Source organism: Ornithorhynchus anatinus, chromosome 5 (genome assembly GCF_004115215.2).
Source record: "Ornithorhynchus anatinus isolate Pmale09 chromosome 5, mOrnAna1.pri.v4, whole genome shotgun sequence".
Taxonomy (NCBI): Eukaryota; Metazoa; Chordata; class Mammalia; order Monotremata; family Ornithorhynchidae; genus Ornithorhynchus; species Ornithorhynchus anatinus.
The window spans coordinates 57,257,787-57,285,248 of record NC_041732.1 but is presented as its reverse complement, the minus strand read 5'-3'; the positions used below and the strand labels follow the sequence as shown (position 1 = coordinate 57,285,248).

Below are 27,462 nucleotides of genomic sequence, written 5' to 3'. Positions count from 1 at the left end.
GTTTACAATTAAAATGGATCCATTTTTCTTTAACCTTGGGGTCATTTTGCTTTATTTCAGCATTTTGTAGTTCAGTAATAATATTCCGTGCCCTGATTCAACAGGCTCCAGATCCTCTTTACTGCTTGCTGCTGGTAAGCAGCAGTCTGACGCCAATGTCCCAGAATCTCCATGTGTAATGGAGGCCGGTGGCCTTTCAAAGGCCACCAGTTAGCTTCATCCTTTATCATTCAGTCCTCTTAAAGAAATCCCAGGGAGTCATTCACTTCTGTTGCCCTGCCTTCCAAATGTGTGGTAATAAATTCAGTCTAGTCAGTTCATAGAGTTTGAGAGAGGAGATTTACGGTAGCAGTTTCAGAATTCAGATCTTGTATTTACTTGTAGCCATCTCAATGGTTTAGAGCCACCTTGGATGAAAAAGCTGAGGTAAATTGGATTTTGTAGATATAGGTGATTAGCTATCTCAGTAATAAATCAGAAGTATTTACTGATTAGTTCAGGGCAGTATTCCAAGTCTTTGGGAGAGTACAGTAGCATTAGTAGACATTATCCCTACCCTCAAAAAGCTTACTATCTAGTTTGTGGTGGATACTGACACTAAAGTAAATTAAAGCTGGGAGGAAATAATGGGGTATAAAGATAGGTAATAATGGTATTTAAGTGCTTACTATGTGCTAAGTACTATTCCAAGTGATATGGGGCATTGTGGAGTACCTAAGTGCTTAGGTGCATGCTGAGGTGGCAATTGGATATAAGGGGGCTGGGGGACGGAAGGGGTAAAGTGAGGAGATGAGATGGAAAAGATGTGGTTTCAGGAGAGCATTGACGATGGAGAGCAGTGGTTTTCTGGATGTGAAGGGGGAGGGAGTTCCAGGTAGGGTGGTGGGTGTAAGTGAATGGCTGAAGGCAGGAGAAATGAGAACAAAACCCAGTGAATAGGTTGGCTTAAGAGAACCAAAGTGTGTGAGCTGGGCTGCAGTGGGAGAAGACAGTATATAAGCCTTGGAGAAAGAGCTGATTGACTGTCTTAAAGCCAATAATGAAAAATTTTTACTTGATGTAGAGAGGAATGGGCAACTTTTGGAAGGTTTTTGAATGTGTCAGGAGATGGGTGTAGGATGGAGTTTTAGAAAAGCAAAGCATGGACTGGAGAGGGGAGAGCCTGGAGGAATTGGGTTATCATAGGCCCGGATCAGTGTGGTGGCAGTATCGATCAGTGGTATTTACTGAGCACTTACTGTGTACACAGCACTGTAGAAGTGCTTGGGAAAGTATAATATAACCGACATGTTCCCAGCTGACGAGCTGAAAGTGTAGAGGACTCTAGTGACAGTATGGATGGAGAGGAAGGAGTAGATTCTGGAAAGTTGTAGAGGAAGAATTGGACAAGATGTGGCCACAGATTGAATATGGGGGTTGAAAGAGAGGGAGGAGGTAAGAGTAATACCATGGATGTGGCCTTGAGAAGTGGGGACGGAGGTGTTATCCAGTGTGATGGGATAGTTAGATGGAGGGAAGATGAGGAGTTCACCTGGGGGCATATTGAGATGGAGGTTTTGGGTGGGGGACATCTGTGTAGAGATGCATTAGAGATAAGGAAATGTGAGATTTCAGAGGAAGAGTGTAATTGGAACCAATTAGGTAGAATTGGAAGTTGTCCACAAAGAAGACATCTGAAGTCATGGAGGCAGATTAGCTCTCTCAGAGAATAGGGGTAGATTGGGAATAAAAGAGGGCCCAGAACTGAGCCAAGTCCTCCAAGAGAGTAGGAGACAGAGACTGAGAAACCCCTCCTAGTGAGATAGGAAGAGGAAAGAGGAGAGAAGGGGCAGAAAAAACAAATTTCCAGTACAAGCGATTGGTCCATGGTTTTGTAGGCAGCTGAATCCCAGGAGGGTTAGGATGAAGTAGGGTCTGCTAGGTTTGGCAAGAAGGAGCTTATTGGTTATGTTCAAGGGGGTCTCAATGAAGTTAAAAGGGTGAAACCTAGATGTTAATCAGTAAGAGAGTTGGAGGAGGAAGTCACTTCACTTCTCTGGGCCTCAGTTACCTCATCTGGAGAATGAGGATTAAGTCTGTTAGCCCCCATGTGGGACTGTGACCGGTGTGGTTAGCTTGTGGCTATACCCCAGCATTTGGAACAGTGATTGACATGTAGAAAGCGCATAAGAAATACCATCGTCGTCAACATCATCTCTGTTTTAAGTGCTTCACTCACGCCTTCCCACCCCCAAAAGCCTGTGTGTACTTAGAAAGAAATACGAAGTGAAATTCCTGTTTTGGGAAGTTGGATCTTAGGGAATTCTCTCTTTACCACATTATAGGAGTTATGATTATGTTTTTGTATGTGGTTTTTTTTAACCCCCTGATCTGCATTACTTTGGGCTTGAATATATATGTACACCCACATGGGCATTCCGAGTTTTGCAGCCCCTTTTAGATGAGCAAGCAAATAATAATCTGCCAGAGAACCCTCTTCCTGTCAATATAAGGGTGTGCCCTGATGAGAATTTAAATTCACTCGCTACTTCCTTTTTTGGAAACTCAGTTTTTCACTCTAAAGTCAGGGTTGCAGAGGAGACCTGGATTTAAATATCCTTTAAGTGATTTAATGTCCTTGTCTGATCAAGAGAAATAATAGGAATTTTGAATTTTTTTCTTCTTGTGGCTGCTGGGTGGGTTGGTTGGTGCGGGGCAAGTGGTGATGTGCCCAGCTCACTTTTAGGATCCTGTTCTCCCTGGGTTAGAACAGCAGTGGCCAAACTACAGCTTGCAAGCCATATATGGCTCTTCACTGGTTTTGTCACTTGCAGGGAAAAGCTAGAGGTAACACCTTTATTTCGCAGTATGTGCAAGCCTCAATGTGCTGCTCCCAGTATATGCCACCCCAGTATATGCCACCCCCAGTTCCTGCCCGGCTAGCTCTGACTGACCCACTACTGCCACCCCGCTCCTGTAGAAAAGCCTGCTCTCTGCCATGTCCGCCCCTAGACCCTGTAGTTCTCGCTCACTGTTGCAGTTCAAGGAAAGTTTTTTTTGATCTGTAGCTCTAGACTGTATTAGGGTTTTGATTCCAGATCTCGGGTTCATGAGGCTTGGCCACCCCTAATGTAAAACATCAATACCCATAATTTTTGAGAATTGAAAATAACAGCTCTCCTGCAGTGTTCCCACCTGAGCACTTGGATACTCACATACCTCCAGTAGCATTTATGTACTACTTGCTCTATTTTGCTTCCACCTTTCTGGAATTTGTCTGTCTCTCCCCACCATCTCACTCTTACACTTAGATTTGCATCCTTTATTCACCCCTCCTTCAGCACCACAACACTCGTACATAACCGTAATGTATTTATATTAATGTCTGTCTCCCCCTAAACTTGTGGGCAGGGAACCTGTCTGCCAATTGTTATGGTGTACTCTCCCAAGTGCTTAGTACAATGCTCTGTGCACATAAAAAGTGCTTAATAAATATGATTGATTGATCACTAGAAGGTAAGCTCCTTGAGGGTAGGGATCATGCCTACTCACTCTAATGCAATCCCCCAAGCCCTTAATATGGTGCTCTGCACACAGACAGTAGATACAATTCATTGATTGAAGACCTGTTTTCTCATTGTAGTAACGGTATCTACTGAGCCCCTACCTAGCTCAGTGCTCACTGACTAGGCAGTGGAAAAGGTACCACAGAAGCCTGAGACATATTCCTGGCCCACAAGAAGCTTTCACTCTAACAGGGAGGCAAGCAGGCACAAAAATGTTTCTGAGCAGTAGAATCAAATTAGAGTGTTCAATTATATATATATTTAATGAATCAAAAGTACCGTGGGCGGATGTAAGTACAGACGCAAGTTATAGAGCTAGCTGTTGTTGAGATGTCGTAGCTGTCTGAAAAAGGACAGACTTGAGGGATCTGTTACGTGAATGCTGTTGATTCCTAATCCAAGCTTGGACAGGTCAGGCAAAGGACAAGATGTGGTTAAAGGAACTGGAAAAATTGTTGGAAATCTTCCACTCTAGAAATTTGCCTGAATGGGCACTCTGGAGAGTTACTGGATTTCTTTTTTTGAGAAGGTATGTTTACTGAATTATTGGGAGTAATTTTAAACCATCTAAGCTCTCCCAAGGAAACCTCAATTGTCATAGCTCAAATAATCTAAACATAGAAATTCCAAAAAAAGGAGGCTAGAGAGGAAGCATTCAAGTGGGTAAAACAAGATAATTACGATTCTTGAAATTAGATGATAGAATTCAGACTTTAGCACCGGTGTCTTGAATATCTTGAGATACAAATGTTTCTCTTTTCTCTTTTTATTCCAGGCAAGTTTACATGTGTGGCAGACCAGGACAGGAACGTATCTGAATTAAGGTAATTTTCCTAGCCCATCCTCTCATGGATGTTTTCCTATTGAATGGGCTCAGCTCCAGGGATTCCTCTTCTCAAGATCTCAGGATTTATGTTCTCTGAGCTTGAAGTGTGTGACCAGTAGTGATTCCTCTCCATCGTGGCTGGCTTTGTTGATTTTTATGAAGGAAGTCCGTTTGGTCTTCAGCCTCCAAATTACTTTATGTTGTCTCCTGTCTCCTGTATAAGGAGTATATGTAAGTGCTAAAGAGGTTGTAAAGTCCAAAAGTTCTAAAGTTGGCTGAAGGAATGGTATGCTGAGGGTGCTGGGAAATTAACTGAAGAAAGCTTATTGGAAGAGGTGGGATTTTTAGGAGGGATTTGAATATGGGGAGGGAGGGAGTTCCAAGCTGGGAGAACAGCGTGAGTGACAGCAGTGGAGATGGAAGAATCAAGAGAGAGGTATAGCTAGAGGGTAGGCTTGGGAGTAGCAAAGGCAGTGAGTTGGGGAACAGTGGGTGTAGGTAAGGTGGGAGCCAAGGTGGTGGAGAGCCTGGAGGCAGATAATGCGATTTTTTTTTTTGACGCAGAGAGATCCAGGAAGTTAGTGGAGGGTTTTGAGAAGAGAGATCTGGGCTGACCTTTTGCTTCAGGAAGATGATCTACACAGCAGCACGAAGTAGATGATGGAGCGAGGGAGGCTGGGAGACCAGTGAGGTAGCAAATGTAGTAGTCCAGCAGTGGCCAAAGCAGAGCTCATACCAAGGAGATTGCAGTTTAGGCGGAGGGGGTGTTTAGCCAAGAGGTGCTGGTCAGGAAGAGTCAGCAGAATTTGACAATAGATTTGAATGTTAGAATGAAGAGTTGAGAATGTCCCCAAGGCTTTGGGGACCATCTGGAATGGAGGGAATGGTGGTGGTACCTTAAATGGAGAAAGTTAGTGGGAAGGAGTGGGTTGACGAAGAACGTTGAGGAGTTCTGTTCCAGACGGGTTGAGTTTGAGGTCCTGGGAAGACATCCAATTTGAAATATCCTGGAGGCAAGAGGAGATGCAGAATTGCAGATCAGGTGAGAGGAATGAGAGATCAGGGCTAAAAGATATTTTGGAATCATCCACTTAGAGATTGTAGCTGAAGCCATGTGTGCAGATGAACTTTCTGAGAGATTGGGTGTAAATTTAAAAAGAGGACCCAGAACAGAAACTTGGGGGACCTTCTGTATACACTTCTAGAGTATATAGACATGAGCATTGCCCACCAGAAGCATATAGACTAGAGAGGGAGACTGACAATAAAATCCATTTCAGCTGGATATGAATGTAAGTGTGGTGGGCCTGAGGGTGGGGTGAGTATCAAGGTATTTAAGAGGTACAGACCCAAGTGCTTAGGCAACATAGAAGGGAGGGTGAATAGGGGAAGTGACCACTTAGTCAGGGAAGGCTTCTTGGAGAAGATACAATTTTAGTAGGGCTTTGAGGGTGGGGAGAATGATGGGTCTGTCATATGAAAGGAGAGGGAGTTCCAGGCCAGAGGGAGGACATGGGCCAGGGGTCAGCAGCGGGACAGGCGAGATCCAGGTACAGTGAGTAGGTTGGTGTTGGGGAGGCTGGTGTACTCTGTCAAAAGCAACAGAGAACAAAGGAAAGTCAAAATGGAGTATAGCCTTTTTGACTCGGTTAAAAGAAGGTCATTGGTGACCATGGAGAAAGCGGTTTAAAGTGGAGTTGAAGGGTTTCAAAACCAGACTGCAGAGGGTTGAAAAGAGTTTGGTTAGGAGTGGAAGCAGGTAGTGGGGTGATAACTGGAGTGAACCATGGGGGAGAGAGCTTTCTTAAAATAGAGGACCCTTGCATGTGCTTGAAGACAGAAGGGAAGGAGGCAATGGAGAGTGAGAGCTGGTGATCTCAGGAGATGAGAGGAGATTGAGAAGAGCTAGGATCAGAGGCACAGTTAAGAAGGAGGGGGATTGAAAGAGTGGGTGGGAGATCTCCTGGAAAAGAGTTACCCTCCTGGGAGACACCTGGAAGGAGGAGAAAGATGAGGAAGCCAAAGTGAAGTGTTGATAGGGAGATATGGGGAAGTTTGTGCCTGATGGCTTAGATTTAACCACTAGAGTAGTTGATGAGGTCAGCAGGGGTTAGTGGTGCTTGGCTTGGGGGCTTTAAGAAGCAGAGCTGATGGGGGCTGGGAGCGTAACAGCTGTGTAGAGCAAGTGGATGACAATAAGGGAATGAGATTAGTTTTGCTTTAAAAAATCCTCTGGTATTCAAAGGGTTTTCATTTCACCCTCTTCCCTCCCTCCAAACTTTAAGCCCTGGGTGGAACAGGGACTGTGTCTGGCTTGTTTTTATAGTTTCTACCCCAGTGCTTAGTTCAGTGCTTGGCACATGTAGTCAGAGCTTTACGAAATACAGTGAGTATTATTATTATTTTTACTGCTGTTATGGTGAAAGGGAAGGGAAAGGTCAGGTTGCATAGTCCAGGTTATAGCAGCTTTTACTAATCAGATGATTTATTGCAGTGTCGAGGAACCTCCCTTGTTTGGGGCTATGCTAGGAGAATGATACTGTGTTTTTGAATAAGTGGTAGTCCAAAGTAGCTTTTGACTTGAGGGAAGAAGAGATAGAAACAGATTTCTAAATAAATGCACTTGCAGGTGTATTAACCTCTCACAAATAATGGTGATGAGCAAATTAGCAAACATATCAACATAGGCATAAGTGTGTGTGGGCATGTGCACCTGGGATGAGGAATTACCTGTTGATTGGCGGGCTTGAAGCCACGTGGAGTTAAAATTGGGAGGCCTTCATGGAGAAGGTAAACTGCCAAACTATGCAACAGCCTGATTTCACAAAGACCAGTGAGGAAAATGTCTCCATGCAACTGACCGTGCTCAGGACAGTCATGGAGTGACTGGTAACCAGATTTGCATAGCTGGGGAAAAGCTTAAACAAAGGCAAATTGGGGGTGAGGATTGATGGACCAAAATGGGGACCTGAAAGCAGTAGTTGAGAGTTTTACTTAGCTCTGAGGATTTTTTATTTATTTTTTTGTGTTGATGTATCATTATCCTTTCTACTCATTCACCCCGATGGCAAAATTCACCTCTGGGTGAATTTGAAGAGTGTCTGGGGAACCACTCACTCTTAAGTTTTTGAAGTGGGAATGACAGGGTTAGAGTGACGCTTCAGGAAAGTAATTAGTTCTGCAAGGATTTAGACTGGATTGGGGTCGGTAGTACCACCAGGTAGCAGTGAGTTTGACCTGCAGGAGGTTGTGGGAGCTGGTTTGAGCAGGCTGTGGTGTGGACACTAGCTTTGGCAAGCTCATGCTGGATTTTAGAGAAGCAGTGTGGCTCAGTGGAAAGAGCCTGGGCTTGGGAGTCACAGGTCATGGGTTCTAGTCCTGGCTCCACCGCTTGCCAGCTGTGTGACTTTGGGCAAGACACTTTACTTCTCTGTGCCTCAGTTACCTCATATAATAATGTTGGTATTTGTTAAGCACTTACTATGTGCAGAGCACTGTTCTAAGTGCTGGGGTAGACACGGGGAATCAGGTTGTCCCACGTGGGGCTCACAGTCTTAATCTCCATTTTACAGATGAGATAACTGAGGCACAGAGAAGTGAAGTGACTTCCCACAGTCACACAGCTGACAAGTGGCAGAGCTGAGATTCGAACTCATGACCTCTGACTCCAAAGCCCGTGCTCTTTTCCACTGAGCCATGCTGCTTCTCTGGTAAAATGGGGATTAAAACTGTGAGCCCCACATGGGACAACCTGATCTCTTTGTATCTCCTCCCCGCCCCGCTCCCGCGCTTAGGGCAGTGCTTTGCACATAGTAAGCACTTAACAAATGCCACCATTATTATTATTATTATTCTAGGGGGTGTCCTCCGTTAGTGGCAGGGGCATGGCAACTACTTCTGAGGCTGAAATTACCCTGAGAACTCAATTTACTAGCACTCAATCAGGTCGGGTAATAAAATGGCAATGTTGCTGAGTTCAAGTACTGCCATGATTAGTGTAAGAACTGTATAGTGGCTGGGATTGCCACAGATTTGCCCACATTATTTGATGAAACTCATATTGACTTTTAATATTAAGTAGAGTAACCCAGTGCCAGTTTTAGTCAGTCCAGTGGTGTTTTGGGAAATGAAGAGCATAAAAACAGAGATTAGTTTTGAAAATGAGTGACTCAATTCCAGATTACTGCAACATTTTGTGTGTGTGAAGGTCCCTTTGCTATGGTTTATTTTTCATTTTAATGGTATTTGTTAAGTACTTACTTGGTGCCAAGCACTGGAGTAGATACAAGCCAATCAGGTTGGACACAGCCCATGTCCCACATGGGGCTTACAATCTTAATTCCCAATTTACAGATGAGGCACAGAGAAGTGAAGTGACTTGCCCAAGGTCACAGAGCAGAGAAGTAGCGGAGCCAGAATTAGGACTCATCCTTCTGACTTGCCCATGTTCTATCCCCTAGGTCATTCTGCTTCTCTTTGTGGATCATGGGCTCGTTTTTTTACCTTTGAGGATTTCATCTTCATGCTTAAGAACTTTATCCACCTGCCAGATTTTGTTTTGCTCTCCTATCTTTGTGCATTTCCTACAGTGAGGGAAGTGATTTTAAAATCAGCCAGAAACCAAGAATCCAAATTTCTTGGGTAAATCACTCTCAAATTACTACTGCTTGCCAGGATGTTGTGTATTCTTTGTCGGGGAACAGGGTGCACGGGACTCTCTGAGGAGATAGATTTTGTATCCTCTTAGGACTGTTTACATTCTCAAATAGGGAAACAAATGTATTCCAGACAGAGGCAGCCTATCTAAAATAATCTTGGTTGCTTTTATTTTTGCATGGTACAAATCTATTCATATGTACAAGTAGGCTCATTTTTTAGTCTGACGAGCAGCCATAGTCTCCACTGTAGCATAAGCATTCAGGAAAAAAAATCCTTTAAACACTGTACAACCAGGAGTGTATGATGAAGTTAAACGCATTAGAATGTAAGCTCCTTGTGAAGGCAGGGTCTATCTCCCTCTCTTTCTCTCTCTCCCCCCCCTTCTCCCCACCCCCATATTTTCTGTTACAAGTTGAATGGCTTTCTGCTGCATCCTCTTAAACACACATTTTGTGAATTGTCTGTTTGCCTCCCCTCAATGGATTGGGAGAACCTTGAAAGGAGGGAATTTGAGTCTTGCTGTGTTGTGCTTTCTCAAGTGCTTAATGAAGTGTTATGCACTCAGTAGATTCTCAGTCCCTACCACTGATTGATTGTTGTGGATGATGTAGCTGTGATGTAATCTAATAATAATAACATTGGTATTTGTTAAGCGCTTACTATGTGCCGAGCACTGTTCTAAGCACTGGGGGAGATACAGGGTAATCAGGTCGTCCTACGTGAGGCTTACAGTTAATCCCCATTTTACAGATGAGGGAACTGAGGCACAGAGAAGATAAGTGACTTGCCCACAGTCACACAGCTGACGAGTGGCAGAGCCGGGAGTCGAACTCATGACCTCTGACTCCGAAGCCCAGGCTCTTTTCCACTGAGCCACGCTGCTTCAATAAGGACAGCTTCAATCTACATGCAGCTGGCCAACGATCTGCCTAGATCTAAGCCCCACTGGTTCAAAGGGGATGCAGATAAATGGAGGAGATCCCAGAGGAGAGTAATTAAAAGGATTAGAAAATAGGACCGCTAAAAAGAAGCAAGGGGAAGCGTACTGAAACCCACTGGCTCCGGGGCTATTTTTTGGCTAGGAAATCAGTGTCAATGGTATTTATTGAGCACTTCCTGTACTACACCCTTGGGAGCACCCACTATAACAGAGTTGGTAGATACATTCCCTGCCCACAATGACCTTAAAGTGTAGAGGAGGAGACAGAGAGTAATATAAATATATAAATTATGGATATGTACATAGGTTCTGTGGGCCTGAGGGAGGGGTGAATAAGGCGGGGGGGGCAAATGCAAGTGTAAGGGCAAAGCAGAAGGAGTGATAAGAGGATATGAGGGCTTAGTTGGGGAAGGCCTCTTGGAGGAGATGTGCTTTTCATGGGGGGGGGTGTGGAGGTAGTATGGCACCAGAGGCAGCTTTCAGTCCTTCCCCGTGGCCTCTGCCCACCCTTGACCTGGGAGTAGTTTCTAAAAATGACTAAATTCTGTAGTAGGATAGCCTGTCCTCCCTTACCATCTGAGAAATGGTGGGCCAGAGGACGGGGAGGAGGGGGGAAGGGAAGAGAAGGGGTTGGAGGTGGGTTCCCAGCATGGCTCTTTGGAAATCCCATCTAAAATCTTGAATTCTTCTCTGTCTTCCCCTAACAATAATAATAATAATGGTATTAAGCACTGGTGTAGATACAAGATAATTGGGTCGGACACAGGCTCTGTCCCACATATGGCCCACAGTCTTAATCCCCATTTTAATAATAATAATAATAATAATAATAATAATAATAATAATAATGGTACTTGTTAAGCACTTTGCACTTTCTAAGCGCTGTGGAGATACAAGTTAATCAGGTTGGACACAGTCCCTGTCCCACATTGGGTTGACACTTTTAATCCCCATTTTACAGGTGAGGTAACTGAGGCACAGAGAAGTTGTGACTTGTCCAAGGGCACACAGCAGACGTGGTGGAGCCGGGATTAGAACCCAAGGCCTTCTGACTCCCAGTCCTGTGCTCTAACCACTAAACTACGCTGCTTCTCTAGGTAACTGGGGCACAGAAAAGTGAAGGGACTTGCCCAAAGTCACAAAGCAGACAGGTGGCAGAGCCGGAATTAGAACCCAGGTCGCCTGATTCCCACCTCTTTGCTCTTTCCACTTGGCCATGCTGCTTGCTCTGCTTGCCCTCCAGGAAGAGCGGGGTTCACCTGAGTGAAAGGATAGGGGGGTCTTACAGGATCCACTTCAGATCATGAAAAATAGGGAAGTGTGGTATAGCCTAGTGGATGGAACAAGGGCCTTAGCATCGGAAAGACCTGAGTTCTAATCCCAGCTCCACCATTTGTCTACTCTGTGATGTTGGGCAAGTCACTTCAATTCTCTGTGCCTGTTACTTCATCTGTAAAATTAAGACTATGAGCCCCTGTGACAGGGAATGTATCCAACCTGATTAGCTTGTATCTACGCCAGCATTTAGAACAGTGCTTGGCACATAGTAAGTGCTTAACAGATGCTATCCTTGGCACAGGGCACTTAACAAATACCAGAGATTATTATTATTATTACTAATAATCATTTTTATAAATTTTAAATAACAGCTTGGTCAGTTCTCAATCCGAATTCAGCATTTTGAGCCTCAGTTGGCGGCAGTCCAGAAATATTCAGGATATATTCTGGCCACAACCCGACTCTCTGGCTCCAAGTTTCCCTTTTCCGGTTTCTGTTTCACCACAGAAGGATCTCATACAAGGAAGAACCAGAATTCCTTGGAAAAACCAGAATTCCTTTAACCCACAGAAGAAAGAACTGAAGGGAGACTTAGTGCTTTGACTCAGCTGTGGTGAGCAGCTATTTTTTATTTCCACTAAGGGCCAACACAAGAAATTGACTTAAATTCAATAGGATGGGTTTCATTTTGATGTTTGAAAGAACTTCCTGATGAACATTTTTGAGACATTTAGCGCTCCAAACATTCCTAAGAAACAGGAGGAATCTGTTATGAGCATTTAAGCACAACCTTGCTTCAAAGCCTGAACATGGATTAAAATGAGATGGTTTTTGCCATCAAGCTTGGGAAGATTGTTTTTTTTTTAAAAAAAAAAAATTATCACAGCACCTCAAATCATCACAGTCATGTATTTTTTAAAATGTTTGGATTAACAACTCATCTATTTAAGACCATAACTTGGGATCATCGAGAGAACTACAAACAAAACTCCAGAAGGTGCAGAATATCCTTAAATCCTTCCCTTCCTTGTTTGTAAATAGGGAGTCTGAAACAGTGATTGAGAGCTATTCTAGAACAAAACCACACATATAGTAGTGCAAGATTCCAATATCAGGTTGGTATTTTACTTCATCACACTTAGGAGAAAAATCAATAGAGTGAACTGCTTTTCTACTTGTTGAGAAAGTTTAAAATTGGACATTGGGTCATCGAAGTTTTCAGCTATATTGCCAGGTACACATCTAGGTGTCTTGCAAATCGAATTAACAGGATTTTTTTTTGTCTACAAGATTATAGGGGATTTAGACTTGCAGCATTGAGATACCCAATTAGGACATCCAGCCTATGGACAGGGGTTTAAATGGGGCCAGGTGAAGTTGTGCTGAGCTGAGCATCTTTATTCATAAGAAACCTGTTTTGAGGAGACCCAGTAACATTTTCAGAAGGAAGTGAGGTAAGCGGGAGATTGATGTATAACCTCTTTGTCTGTAATGTTCAGAGATCTTGCTTTTTAGAATGAAAATTCTCCAAAGGCAGGTAAATATAAAGTTTGCAGCTATTTGCTGTTCCAATTTGAGATTACCAGAAGTGAAATTTTTGTTTCGAGTATTGTGCTTGGGCTGGTAGCAGCTACTCTCCTCTTTTTTGGAAATTGTCTTGCTGCAGACATGGTCAGCTCCTGAGGAATGATTGTTCTTTTCTACTGCCTAATCAATCTTACCTTATTGGTGATTACTTACTCTTGCTTTTTTTTTTTAAATCTTGAGAGCAGAGAGCTTCTTAATTTGTATCCTCAGTAGTTATATATATATATCCTTAGGCTTCAACTATGTGTCATTAATGCCGATCAATATGGTGCTCACTTTATCTGAATCAGTTTGTAATTGGAAAGAAATGAGCCAAAAAAGATGGTGTATCATCTCAAGCAAAGGGACTTAATCGCTGTCTAAAATATCGTAGTGTTATGCTCTTGGCCAAAAGATGCCCGTTTTCTCAAATGAGAAGCTGAGGCTGGCAGGCATTGGATGTGAACAGAAATGCAGACTCTTCTGAGAAACAACATTTAGGGAAGAAACAGGAGTATGGCAGATAGTGGTGAGGTGCAGTTGCTTGTAAAATTGTGACTTCACACATGAAAACTGTTGGAAATAATTCCTCTGTTTGGCTACATGTGCTTTAGGGTTTGTTCTGGGAAGAAAATAATTCTCGAGCGTCTCTTGTAATATATGGAATCATCAACCATTTCAGAGTTTCGGAGCAGAAAATTGGTGTGAAACCAATCGCTGCCCCCTCCCCCCCATCCCTCTTCCTTCCCTGAATGACACAGAAGCTCAAACTGCAGGTAAAATAGCTGAAAGATGTACAGTATATATTAATTTAGAATTAGAGAGCTTTTCTTCAGGTTGACATCAGAAGATCCAGAAACACTGTGGTTTAGGGACAGAAAATAGTAATAATAATGATGGTATTAAATATTTAATATGTGCCAAGCTCTGCCTGGGGTAAATGCAAGATAATCAGGTTAGATACAGTTCCTGTCCCTCATGGGATTCACACTCTAAGAAGGAGGGACACTGGATACTTTATTTCCATTTTTACGGATGAGGAAACTTAAGCAAAGAGAAGTTAAGTGACTTTCCTAAAGACACAGCAGGCAAGCTGGAGAGCCAGGTCTAAAACCTGGTTTTCTCTCAGCTCCATGTTCCTTTCCACTAGGCCATTTGTTGTGCCCATCATCATTATTGAGCACCTGCTTTGGGCAGAGTACTATACTAGCTGCTTGGGAGCCCATAGCAAAGGTAAAAGATACAACCCCACACTTGCAGGTGACAATTTAATAGGGTAGGGAATCACAGGTAGCTTATATAAATGGGAAGAAGAGGGAAAATCGTCTTACATATAAAAGTTCATCAGCAGTGGGGCCTTCTTTGAGATTCTCTGTCTTTCACACTGGAAGTGTCTGTGACCAATGATTAAATTCACCCTTAGGGATGTGTCACTATAAAGGCCATTGCTGTTTTGACATTTGCCTAGGTACATAGTTACAACCGATAGCAGTAAGCAAAAAAAAAAAAAAAGTCAAATCAATATGCAGCAAGTTTTATGAGTAGCTATTGGGATGATCTGATTAGGGAGGGAGAGAATGGGGAACTCTGAAGTTGGGGAGGACCATGGTTTGGCAGGTTTGAGGGGAAGGAAGTACAAGGTGTTGCTCTTGCACTTGGATTTGCACCTTTCATACTGCCCACCCTCAGCCTCATGGCTGAGGCTCTTACGTATATATCTGTAATTTATATTAATGTCTCTTTCCTCTTCTACACTGTAAGCTTCTTGTGAGCAAGGAACATATCTACCAACTCTGCTCTATTTTTCTTTCCCAAGTGCTTAGTATGGTGCTTTGCATAAAAAATGTTGGTATTTGTTAAGCGCTTACTATGTGCCGAGCACTGTTCTAAGCGCTGGGGTAGACATAGGGGAATCAGGTTGTCCCACGTGGGGCTCACAGTCTTAATCCCCATTTTACAGATGAGGTAACTGAGGCACCGAGAAGTTAAGTGACTTGCCCAAAGTCACACAGCTGACAAGTGATAGAGCTGGGGTTCGAACCCATGACCTCTGACTCCAAAGCCCGTGCTCTTTCCAGTGAGCCACGCTGCTTCCCGTATGCGTATACGCTATGCATATAGCACCATACAGCAGTGAATAAATATGATTGACTAGGCAGGAAAATGTTGGGTGAAATGTAACTGCACGTTGAGTGTGTATGTTGAGTAGGAAAGCTTTGTTGCTGTAGTGACCAGTATATAGACATCAGGTCTTCTTGATGTCCCCTCCCAATGTCGTGTGACTCCCAATTCTGTACCTGAAATAAATCCACCACCCATCATCCCATTTTATTGAATATATTTTGACAAGTCATTTTGCTATCCCTTCTTAGCTGCTAGATGGAAAATCCCCTTGAAAAATAAGGGGCATCCCTCCAGGAGGTAGGTCTGACTGTCATTTTCCCAGGCGGTGGTGTTAGGCCCAGAGCTTGCATGAGTGTATGGAACCCACTTCTTTACATTATGGTCTAGGCTAGCATTGGAAAACCAGGCGAGGATAACTGTGTTGCTGGGTTTTAGGGACACAAACCAGATTTTAGTACAGCCAGACATTGAATTTCACAGATCTTTATCTATTTTATATCCCTAACCTACAAAACTGGATAGGATCCAGATAGAACCCACCCTACCTCAGCAGCTGTGGAAACAGCAATACCTGGCACTGGGCTCCTCCAGTCCAGACATGGAACTGGGGGAAGAGAGGCAGGAGAGAGAGAGAGAAAAAGAAAGAACGACTGTCTGAGGAACTCCAGTGTATCTGGGGCCCTGCTATCGTTTTGTTGTCAGAAGTCAAGACCATTATATATCAGCTACACTTCATTAGAAGAGTGAGAGATTTTCATGCCTGTATGCAAACTCTGCCACGTGCACGCGCACACACACACAAACACACACTCTAGGGTGAAGATAAGTCCTTCATTAATGTGGATTATTCAAAGGAGGAAACAAATGCTTTAGGTAAGGCAATTTTTCAAATGTCAGTAAATTTGCAGAAAAGCCCAGTACAGAGCAGGCAACTATTCTTCAATGGAACCCTTCGTCCTTGGTTATTATTATATCATGATACTCGTGAAGTGTTTACTATTTGCCAAGCACTATGCTAAGCACCGTGGTAGATACAAGATAGATTGGACAAAGTCCCTGTCCACATTAGCCTCACAGTCTAAGTAGGAGGTAGGATTTAATCCCCATTTAATAGATGAGGAAACTGAGCCCCAGAGAAGTTAAGTGATTCACCCTAGGTCGCACAGCAGACAAGTGGCAGAGTTGTCACTAGAACCCAGGTACTCTGACTCCCAAGTCTCTGATCTTCCCACTGGGCCACACTTCTTTTCAAAACAGATACTAAACAGAATGAAGTAAACTGGGAGGAAACTCTTGTTGGAAATCATCAGAGCAGTATCAGCATCCAGTCACATCATAGGTCACTGTAGCAGGAGTGTCTTTCCCATTAACCTGGCTCTTCAAATCCCATGTATCTGCTTGATCTGTGTTACCTTTGCCGTTGTTTTGGGAATATAATATAGACATGCAGTTTCCATGGATGTTGAGGAAACGGATATTATATTAGAGAGTGTAATTGGATGAAGCTTGTAATCTTGATTAGGATTTGTTGGAGCTAATGAACAGTTATAATTACTAATATTGTTATTTTTACTACATTTTTTGACTGCTTCCTTTTCAAAAAGCTCTGTACTAAGCTGTGGGGAAAGGTACAAGGGTAATACCGATGAGACCATTCCAAATCAGGTGGTCATTTATACAAAGGATTGTTCTCCAGGAAGACGATCACACATTGAATTACTTCTGGAGAATCCTGCTATATAAGATGATTTGTGTAACCCTGATTAAGCAAATATCTGGCTGGGGTTGTCCTATATGAAAAAGGGAAATGGGTACCTATGAATAGCTGGTGTGCATTGACTGTTGGGGGTTTTTGGTCATTCATCAGAACCATAAATTGTCACTGAAGTTGGACAGATCAAAGCATAACATTCTATTGCCTTGCTTCTGGATCTGTGGTTGAGACTGAGATTCCAGTGGGAAACCATGTAAAATAAGGCACATTCTAAATGAGTGGGGTTGGTAAATTTAGGTCAGGAAGGAGAACAGAAGGTTTGATCTCAGCAGGTTTTGTCTTAAAGGATTTGCATGGTTAAATGAGCTGAGTCAGCAGCTTTCAGGCTTAACAATGACATTGGGTCCATCGAGATGGAGAATGAGCCTAGATTCACTTGAGAGGCTTTTGGGGGGGATATAGGAGTTGAAATGCAGGAGCGAAATAAAGGAACAGAGGATAGGAGTGGGATGAAATTCTGCCTTAATCGGCATGCTCTATGGGGAAAGAGATTGAGTAGTTCCCATTTGAACTTTCTGGATATTTTCTTGCTCTGTCCCTGAGGGATTCTTTTCAGGTGACTTTAAAGGATGAAAGGCCTCCATTAACATTTACTGGATAAAGGCTGAGGGATGAGAGCCCCTGAGTTTGATGCTGAGAATCCCAAGACTGGTCTTTTCCAAGCACTTAGTACACTGCTCTGCACTTAATAAATACAATTAATTTGAGTTGGAGTGTTTTCCAAATCAGCCACGGTAGTGACTGATGTACTAACTTTGGAGAGAAAAGGCTCCATGTCCACCATTATCCTGTATCTACCCCAGCACTTAGGATAATGCTTGGCACATAGTAAGCGCTTGTTTTGGGGGGTTTTTATGGTTTTTGTTAAGCACTTTGTGCCAGGCAAACTAATAGGGTCGCATCCAGTCCCTGTCCCATATGAGGTTGAGTCTTAAATCTCATTTCACAGATGAGGAAAATGAAGCATAGAGAAGTGAAATGATTTGCCCAAGGTTACCCAGCAGAAAAATAGCAGAGCTGGGATTAGAACCCAGGTCCTTCTGACTCCCAGGCCTGTGCTCTATTCAGTAGGCCATACTCCTTTCCATAATTAATCAGAATTATGGATTCATCAGAAATGTGACCCACATGATTTGGGGAAAACTGAGTGTGGTCTTCAAGGTTCTGATCTAAGCAAGTGTGGTTCCCATGGAGTGTCCCACAAGCAGCCACTCTCCCAACCTGGTCCTGTGCCTACACGCACTCACTTGGAGAGTTCATTCACTCCCATGGCTTCAACCACCATCCCTCACAGAAGATTTACAAAACTGCCTTTGTAACTCCAACCTCTTTCACCCCAACCACTCTCCTTTGCAGGTCCATATTTTCCTCCTGCCTTCAGAACATCTCTACTCGATTGGCATGTGTTCACTTCATGCTTCCTATGTCTAAAGCAGAACTCCTCATCTTCCCACCCAAACTCTTCCCTGCTCCAGATTTTCCGATTACTGTAGATAATACCACCATCCTCCCTGTCTCACACCTGCAATCTTGGCATTTGACTCATTGTTCCCATCAATTACCATATTAAATCTGTCACCAGACCCTGTTAATTCTACCTTCACAAAACCTCTAGAATCCAGCCCTACCTATCCATCCAAACCGTTCCCACACTGAGCCAGTCACTTAGAGTAGCCCACTGTGACTACTGTATCATCCTCCTCCCTGCCTCCTCTCTCCCCCTCCAGTCCTTCACTCTCCTGCCTAGAACAGTCATTTTTATATAAAAAGTCTATTCCACATATCCATAGTCCTCAGAAACTTACAATGATTGCCCATTCCATCTCTGCATTAAACACAAACTCCTTACCACCCACTTCAAGGCACTCAGCTCTCCCCCATACCTTACCTTGCCGATGCTGCACTGCAACCTAAATTGCACACTTTGCTCCTTTAATGCCAGCCTACTCACTGTACCTCGAGCTCGTCTGTCTCGCTGCCACCCTCTTGCCCACATCCTGCCTCTGACCTGGAACTCCCTTTCAGTTCATACCTGACAGACCATCACTCTCCCCATCTCCAGCGCCCTACTAAGATCATATCTTCTTCAAGGGACCTTCTCTGGCTAAACCCTCACTTCCCTTATTTTCCCTCCCTTCTGGGTCACCTGTGCTCTTAGGTCTGTGCCCCATAAGCACTTTGATACTCAATAATAATAATAATAACAATGTTGGTACTTTTTAAGCACTTAGTATGTGTAGAGCACTATTCTAAGTGCTGGGGTAGATACAGGGTAATCAGGATGTCCCACATGAGGCTCACAGTCTTAATCCCCATTTTACAGATGAGGTAATTGAGGCATAGAGAAGTTAAGTGACTTGTCCACAGTCACACAGCTGACAGGTGGCAGAGCCGGGATTCGAACGCATGACCTCTGGCTCCCAAGCCCCTGCTCTTTCCACTGAGCCACGCTGCTTCTCAACTCAGCCCCACAGCATTTAGGTACATCCCCACCGTTAATTGTTTTTAATGTCTGTCTCCCCTTGTAGACTCTAAGTTCTTTGGGAGCAGGGATTGTGCCTCTCAACTCTTTTGTGTTGGACTCTCCCACGCACTTAGTATGGTGTTCTGCACTCAGTAAATACCACTGCTTGATCGCTGTGCTCCACTTACAGTTAAAGAGAAGGATTTGATTTGTCTGAGCCTGGAAAAATCTGTCTGAGCAAGTGAGTTAGATCAAATAATACCTGGTTCAAAGAGATGACCAAGTAGAATAATTGATGTATTAAAAAAGTTATTGTGTGCATATTTTGTCTGAAGTTGTTTAGTCCATGTTAAAGCTCAAAGTAAAAAGGATGCTTATATGATGAAAAACCAAGGATTAGGTCAAATAATAAAAAACTACCTGAGCACTTGACTCTGAATTAACTTAGGTCCCTATTTTTGTAGTGTGAATCAAACACCTCACACTAGTCTCCTGACTTCTGTAGCTCTAAAACTGCTTCACCCTAGCCCTTTTGTACTAAAGCTAGAGCAGCAGTGCAGGGCCTGGCCAAGTCAGTAAAAGAACTCTTTGTTGATAATGAAAAGGTGATTGAGTCCAGCTCGGGCATATACGCTGGCTCACCTGGTTTTGGAATGACAATGGCAAAACACATTAGCTTCATTAGATACCCAAGAATTAGAACAGTAATAGTATTGACATTTGAGTATCAGCTGAGCGCAATGCTCTGTACTTCAATCTTTGAGGAAGTACAATAGAAGCAACAAGACATTTCCCTACCCTTGAGGATTTTATAATCCAATCAGTGGCTTTTTTTTCCCAGTGCTATTTAGGCACTTACCATTTGCCAGGCACTGTACTAAGCACTGAGGGAGCTACAAACTAATCAGGTTGGACACATTTCATGTCCCATGTGAAGCTGTCTTAATCCCCATTTTGCCGGTGAGGTAACTGAGGCAAGGAGAAGCTAGGTGACTTTCTCAAGGTTGCACAGTAGATGTGGCAGTGCCAGGATTGGAACCCAGGTCCTCCAACTCTCAGGCTCATACTCTTTCCACTAGGCCACATTGCTTCCCAGTAAGCTCTCATCATTGAGAGCTTACTGGGCATAGAGGACTGTGTGTAGAGCCTTTGGGAGAGTTCAATACAATAGAATTAGTAGATGGGTTCCTTGTCCTCAGGGAGTTTGTCTATAGGTGGAGAGAGAGAGGTCTCCAAAAGTATTTAGAAATACTGGCTGCAGTAGGAAAATTGAGGATCTGATAAGTAGTGGAATGATTATGCTAGAGTGAAATAGGATAAATTAGAAGAAATGCTTAGTTGTACGATTAAATAGGAATGTTTACAGAAGTGCTGAGGATGGGTATAAATGCTAGTGTTGGCTATTGGGTTGCTACGACATGGGATATTGGGAAAGTCTCCCTGAAAGAAAGATTTTTCTGAGGATTTTGAAGATTGGGAATGCTGAAGTATGGTAGATTTTGGAGTTCCATTCCGGGGAGCAGTGTAAGTAAGCAGTTGGAAACAAAAATGTTGAGTGTCATCAGGTACAGTTAAAGGTGAGCATGGGAGGAAGGATGAGTGTGAGCTGGGGAGGAGCAGATGAAGGGAACCAATTAGTAAGAGGGAGAAAGCTAGTGGACAGCTGTGAAGCCAATGGTAAAGGGTTTGTTTGAAGCAGCCTCCAGAGATGGGCAGCCTCTGGAGGGTTTTGAGGTTGGGAAGTCACAGTAAGTTGTTCCAGGCAGCAGCATGGAAAATGGACTGAAAGGGAAGAGGATTGAAGGCAGGAAGGCCAGTGAGGAGTCTGCTTATGTCATCTCATAGTGATGACAAGTGCTAGAACCCAGGTGGTAGCTGTTTTTGTGGAGAGAAAGTGGTCAGTCCAGGAAAGATGGAGAGAGAGTTGACAGGATTTAACAGTTGATGGCAGAAACGTTTTGGGCATGTCACCCCCCTCCTCAAAAATCTCCAGTGGTTGCCTTTCAACCTCCATATCAAACAAAAACTCCTCACTATTGGCTTCAAAGATCTCCATCACCTTGCACCTTCTTACCTCACCTCCCTTCTCTCCTTCTACATCTCAGCCCGCACACTCTGCTCCTCTGGTGCTAACCTTCTCACCGTGCCTCATTCTCGCCTGTCCCGCCATCATCGACCCCTGGCCCACGTCTTACCTCTGGTCTGGAACGCCATCCCTCCTCAAATCTGCCAAATAATCACACTCCCTCCCTTCAAAGCCCTACTGAAGGCATACCTCCTCCAAGAGGCCTTCCCAGATTAATCTCCCTTTTCCTCAGTTCCCCTTCCCCCCACCTCGCCCCGACTCGCTCCCTTTGCTCTACCCTCCTCCCCGCCCCACAGCACTTGTGTACCTATGTACATACCTATAATTCTGTTTACTTATATTGATGCCTCTTTATTTGTTTTGATGTCTGTCTCCCCGCTTCTAGACTGTAAACTTAGTATGGGTATGGATTCACTCTCTTTATTGGGGAATTGTACTTTCCAAGCATTTAGTACAGTGCTCGGCACACAATAAGAGCTCATTAAATACTGTTGAATGAATGAATGTGAGAACTGAAAGACAGGGAAGTGATGACGATATTGCCAGAAATGGGAAATTTGGGAGGAATCAATCAGTGGCATTTATTGCGTTCTTACTGTGAGGAGAGTGCACTATAACAGAGTTGATAGACGCGTTCCCTGCTGACAGTGAGCTTACAGTCTGCAAGGGGAGACAAACATTAATGTAAATAGTGTGTGTGTGTGTGTGTGTGTGTGTGTGTGTGTGTGTGTACCCACACACATATATATATATATATAATAAATGCTGTGGGGTTTAGTGTAGGGTGAATAGCAAATGCCCAAAGGGACTTGATCCAAGTGCATAGGTGACCCAGAAGGGAAAGGGAGTCGGAGGAAAAAGTGAGCTTAATTGGGAAAGTCTTCTTGGAGGAGCTGTGACCTTAGTAAAGCTTTGAAGATAGGGAGAGTAATGGTCTGGCATATGTAGATGGGGAAGGAGTTCCTGGCCAGAAGGAGGATGTGTGCAAGGTGTTGGTGGTGAGATAGACGAGGGAGGAAAGGAGACTTCAAGAGGAAAGATGAGAAGTAGTTTAGGGCATACTGAATTAGAGGTTAGTGGCGGTCCATACAAGCGGGGTTGTACTAAAAGCAAGAGGAAAATATGGACTCAATAGTGGAAGAGAAATCATGCCAAAAGAGAGATGTTTTGTAGCCTTCTACAAAGAGGTAGTGATAGCTGAAGCCTTGGGAGCAGAAGAACTTCCCAAGAGAATGAGTTCAGAGCAAGGATACCAACCCCCAGAGCAGAATGCTGTAGGACCTCTCAGAGGGTTAAGAAGCAGGGGAGGAGCTGGAAGTATAAGTAGCCTTTTTGGATTTCTCCATCCCCAGTTTTACCCTAATAATAATAGTGTTTATTAAGCACTTAACTGTGTGGGAGAGAAAACACGAGAGGGAATTAACCACAATCCCTGTCCCTCAGGAGGACTCACAATCTAAGAATTGACTTGCAATCTAGGAGTTTTATGAAGGGGGAAAGGATAGAAAGCACAACACGAACAAATACATAAAAGAAGTTCAACACCTTGGCAGGGCTGGAGGAGTCCAAGATCATGCTGGGAGCAGAGATCTGAGCAGCGAGAGGGAAGGTGGCGGTTACTACAGTGTTTTCCTTGGCGGCGAGAGAGGCCTCCGAGAGTATACGGGAGCATCTTTCGTCCCCGGCCCAGTGGGCACAGAGCATCCCAGCATTAGGGACCCTCGGTGGCAGGAGGAAAGGTGACAATTACCATGGGGCTATTCTAGCAGCAATGGAGGTGTCCAAGAGCAGCCTTTATCCCCATCTGAGGGGGCACAGAGCATGCCACAGGCAGGGACTCTAGGAAATGGGAGGGAATGCGGTCGTCACCATGGTACTTTTCTCAGCAGCGATGGAGGAGACGAGGACCGAGTTTCCAAAGACTCATGAACTTTAGCCATGGGTTTTGAAATCTGTTTTGGGGTCAGGGCCTCAAAAGCAGATAAAATCTGTGAAAACAGCAGCCCTGGATGAAGTGCTAAATGTTTAGAAAGGGTAGGCCTGGGCCCTCAGCCAAGCCAAGACGAGCTACCTCCCCGGCTCTGCCGGCTGGACCGTGTCTTCTGTCCTAGACTGGGGTGGGTGGCTGCACTTAGCCAGGACCGTGAGAGGGCAACGAGGGGGATCCTGCTCTTTGTTTTGTATCATGTGAAAGGGAAAGGGCCTGGAAGGAGGTTGGGAGCTGAAGGGCAGTATAGCCTGCAAGGAGACAAAGCCTTTCAGGATCAGGCACAAGACGCAGGAAACTGAAAGTGCCTCCAAGAGTTGGTGGGGAGGTGATGGAACAAGGAGCTGGCCTCCCAGGCCGGGGACAGGAAAGCCTAGGCAGTGGGGGCGGGGGTGAGCCAGACCCGTTGGCCACTGGTCGAGGGATCAAGTAAGGGAGGCCTTTGGTACTAGATCCCTGAGTGGCCCAAGATGCTCCAGTGGACAGAGCCTGGGCAGTAGATGCTGAAAGAGCTTGGCAGTTAGAGCAAGGATTTAGTGGGACTCTAAGACCTTGACAGCTCCTGCCCCGCATCCACAGGATCAAAACCTCCAAGTTCAGCGGGAAGTGAGACACAGATGAGCCCTCAGCTTTTTCGTAGAAAGTAAAATCTTAAATATTTGGCTCTGTGGCTTCATTTTTGCATTGCACAATCAGAACAGCAGTGGTGTGGACCGAGCAGGTGGATTCGTTATTGTGTTAAGTAACTTTCATTCTCACATTTCTCTTCCCCATAGCATTGATTATATATATTCAATTAAGGAATAATTCAATTGCTCAGGTATTCAGTCATATTTATTGAGCACTTACTGTGTGCAGAGCACTGTACTAAGCGCTTGGAAAGTACAATTGGGCATCAGATAGTGACAACCCCTACCCAACAATGCGTAGGCTTTCTATCTGTTCCACTCTTGTTAACATTCAAAGTTAAGGGAGATGAGTACATGCAATGATAGCTTTTCATGTCAGTGTTCTTTAAGATTGAATACTTCTGACAGGGTGATCAAGGAAGTCTCCTATTTAGACGATTAGTTATTGGGAAAACAGGTCACTACAATTTGTTAAGTTTCATTTACAGTATTCTGAATTTTGATCATTTCTATCTGAAGTGACTGCCGTATCAAATTATGCATCAAATGAGAAAACTCTCTCTACCACCGATATCACTTAGGAAAAATGTTCTGAAATGTGCCAAACATTGCCAGTTCCAGGTTGGCAAGTGTCATTTTTTAATTTCGTGCCCCTGAATTGAAGCTTTCTACAGATTTCTAAGCATTGTTCTTGGAGCATTTGAATATTTGCACAGTTTTTAAATATTTTTGCCTATCGCCTGTAGCCTGTTTTATGGTTCAGTTGGTAGAGCAACACTCTGGGACTTCAGAAGAACTGGATTCTGTTCTGCTTGTTCTTAGCAAGGGCAAAGACTTCATGTGCACTTCACAGTACGCTGCACCCCTGCCCGCCTACTTGATTGTTGGGTTCGGGGCCCCAGTGGGTACTTGGCAGGCATGGAAGAGTGTGAGTGGCACCACACCAACTACTAGGATGATAATGAATTCCTCCACAAGAATTCTTTGTCCTGAAGTCTCAGACTGAGGTTTTTCCATTGTGCCCGTTGGGAGATTCCATCGTCACCAATATGGCACAAATATTTAGATTTCCTCCGGTCAGTGCTATTTATTGAGCCCTTGCTGCAGAACACTGTACTTGGGAGAGAACAGTATGGCAGAATTGGTAGATGCACTTCCTGACCATAACGAGCTTCCGGGAGAAGTACCTTTCTGTATTTAGTGTTATGAGTTAATGGTAAATATCCTTTAGGTTTTAAAAGAAAATGGGATGATTAGGATCATCATCAGTGTTTGAGCACTTACTGTATGTAGGGTGCTGTGTACCAGGCACCTACTTTATTGGGTACAGAGTGCCGGCTCTGTACTGGGCACCTACTGTGTGCTGAACAGTGTGCTAGATGTCCTCTGGTCTGGGGACTTGGAAGCATACAATAAAGCTAGAAGACATGGTCCTTACTCTTGGAGACAATAATACAGAAAGCATGCCTACAAAGTACAAAAGGCATAGATACAAAAGACAACTCGAGTAAGCCTAAAATTAATATATAGCAGTGAATGAAAGGTGGCTAAAGGGCAAGACCTGACCAATGTGAAAGGAATTAGGGAAATCTTGGTGAGGAGATGACTTTTTTTTTAAGGGTGCTTTGAAGGTAGAAGGGGATTGGATTCATCTTAATTTGAGATTGGGAGAGAGTTCCATTCATATTAAAAGACCAAGGCAGTTGGTGAGAGTTGGGAGTATTGTTTTGAACTTGGGTAGTTTGTCCAAGGTGGGAATCAAGAAAATAGTCTTCGTAAAAATGAAATAATTGCGACCTGTGTTACGGGTGGTAATTCTGTCCATATTTTATTAAAGCAAAAAAAAAAGTCTAGACTAGTAGTTGCTATTTTGTAACATGTTACAAAATAAAGCCATAGTTTGTAGTGTAGCTGAAACCATAAAAATTCCAGGTTGAGCTCCAGCCGTGTCCAAAGGGTAGTTCCTGCTGCATTACACTGGGCCTCTCTGCCTATGTGAACTAATCTTTTACGTATGCCTCTGTTTCAGATCTGTGACAGTCTCGGCGGTGGCCCCGGAACTCCTCAGCACCAGAAAATGAGTGAACTTGACCAGTTACGGCAGGAGGCCGAGCAGCTTAAAAACCAAATTAGAGTACGTATCATCCTGGCCACCCATTTGGACTGTGATCCTGCTCTGCTCGCCATAGTCACGTTGCTTCAGATGGGTCACCCCAAGGCACAATGACCATGTTATTATAGAGAGTTGGGAGAGCAAGATTTTGAGGGAGTGGGGGGCCTGCCCTGGGCTCCAGCCCTTCTCAGGCTTGTCTTCCAGTGGGTGATTACCAGCACCATGTGGACCACAAGCTAGCAGGATTTCAAAGCACGTGGGATGTCATGGCTTCTTAGCACTAGGGATTAGTATATAGTTTGTGATTTTACATGCTTCCTTAGAGGATGGATTGCTTTAATAAAATAGACCTGGGCTGAAACATCTTAACCTGATTCAACTACAAAATGGAGTACTACTCTTTGCATGTAATGTAAAAGTGGTGTTCAAGCTAAGAGGCACCAAGGTTGTGTTCCCCACGAAAATGATCTTCAGGAGCTGCAGAGCCTGAAAAGAGATCATGAACCCTTTAAATGAGGCAGTTTGGTAAATCTGTAGTAGTTACATTATTACCTGGCCTCTTCAAAGCAGCATTTAGCTGTTAATCTAGCCAGGCAAATTAGCTCACTCCGCATTGAAGTAGAAATGAGAGGACAAAAGAGAAATACATGCGTAGGCCTCTTTTCTGCTCAGTCTTCAGATTTTCTGAAGATGGACACTTTTCTGGCCTAATGCTGCAAGAGGACTGGGCCTTGGAAGAGGCCAAAGATGGGGTAGTGTTGGTGAAAGTGAACCAGATTTTTCAGACTGATGAAAATATTGGTCATTCCAGAGATTTATTGTATGTGAGAGGAGGAGGAGAGCACCCACTTTGGAAGTCTACATCAAGGTTTAGAGTACCTTTGTGTTCAACTTTCCCCATCTTCCCTACCAAGACCCCATTATGCTGACTCTGCTGCAGAGTTGATGAGAAATGCCACTTTGGTCACTTCCCAGTTGCACTTGGCAAAAGCTGACATCATTGAGAATTGAGATGCACAAAATCCTTTACTCACCCTCTCTTAAAAAAAAAAATTAGAAGTTAAAATGATGTCCTCTCCAGATTGATGAAAGTGTGGAGAATGTGAGTTTAGGTAGCCTGAATTTCCCGTGGAGGTCGTTGGTGACTTGCATGATTGGGCGGACATTTGTTGTATAAATTCTTAAATCTCCAGCTTGCTAGTTTGTTTCCAAAGTCTCTACTTCAGTAGTTGGTCTGAGGTGGGTCTACTTCCAGAAGTGTAAAAGGAACCTCATTTCTTTCCAGAAACACACATCTATCCTTTCTGTAATTTTAAATGTCATTAAAATTAAAAACCTGGCCCTGACCGAGACAACTTGTGCTTCATATCAGTGCAGTTTGAAACTGCTATGGAATTTTTGATGCTGATCAAAGTATGGGGGTTCTACTTCACACTAATTTAATTAGCTTTGTATTGGGTTATTTTTTTCC

The 27,462-nt window shown here is 43.9% G+C and overlaps 1 protein-coding gene across 4 annotated transcripts in view; it reads left to right on the top strand.

The window, feature by feature from the left end:
- GNB1 (G protein subunit beta 1) overlaps nt 1–27,462 on the top strand; it is a 98,936-nt gene that overhangs the window by 39,170 nt on the left and 32,304 nt on the right. Inside the window, exons 2-4 of one of the 4 annotated variants that reach the window (XM_029065381.2) lie at nt 4,321–4,369; nt 11,756–11,861; nt 25,908–26,012. In XM_029065381.2, coding sequence (XP_028921214.1) covers nt 25,956–26,012 — 57 coding nt within the window. In that variant the 5' untranslated portion in view covers nt 4,321–4,369; nt 11,756–11,861; nt 25,908–25,955. Of the gene's footprint in view, nt 1–4,320; nt 4,370–11,755; nt 11,862–12,678; nt 12,703–25,907; nt 26,013–27,462 lie in introns of those variants that run through there. The other 3 variants (XM_029065379.2, XM_029065380.1, XM_029065382.2) reach the window with 3 other exon arrangements.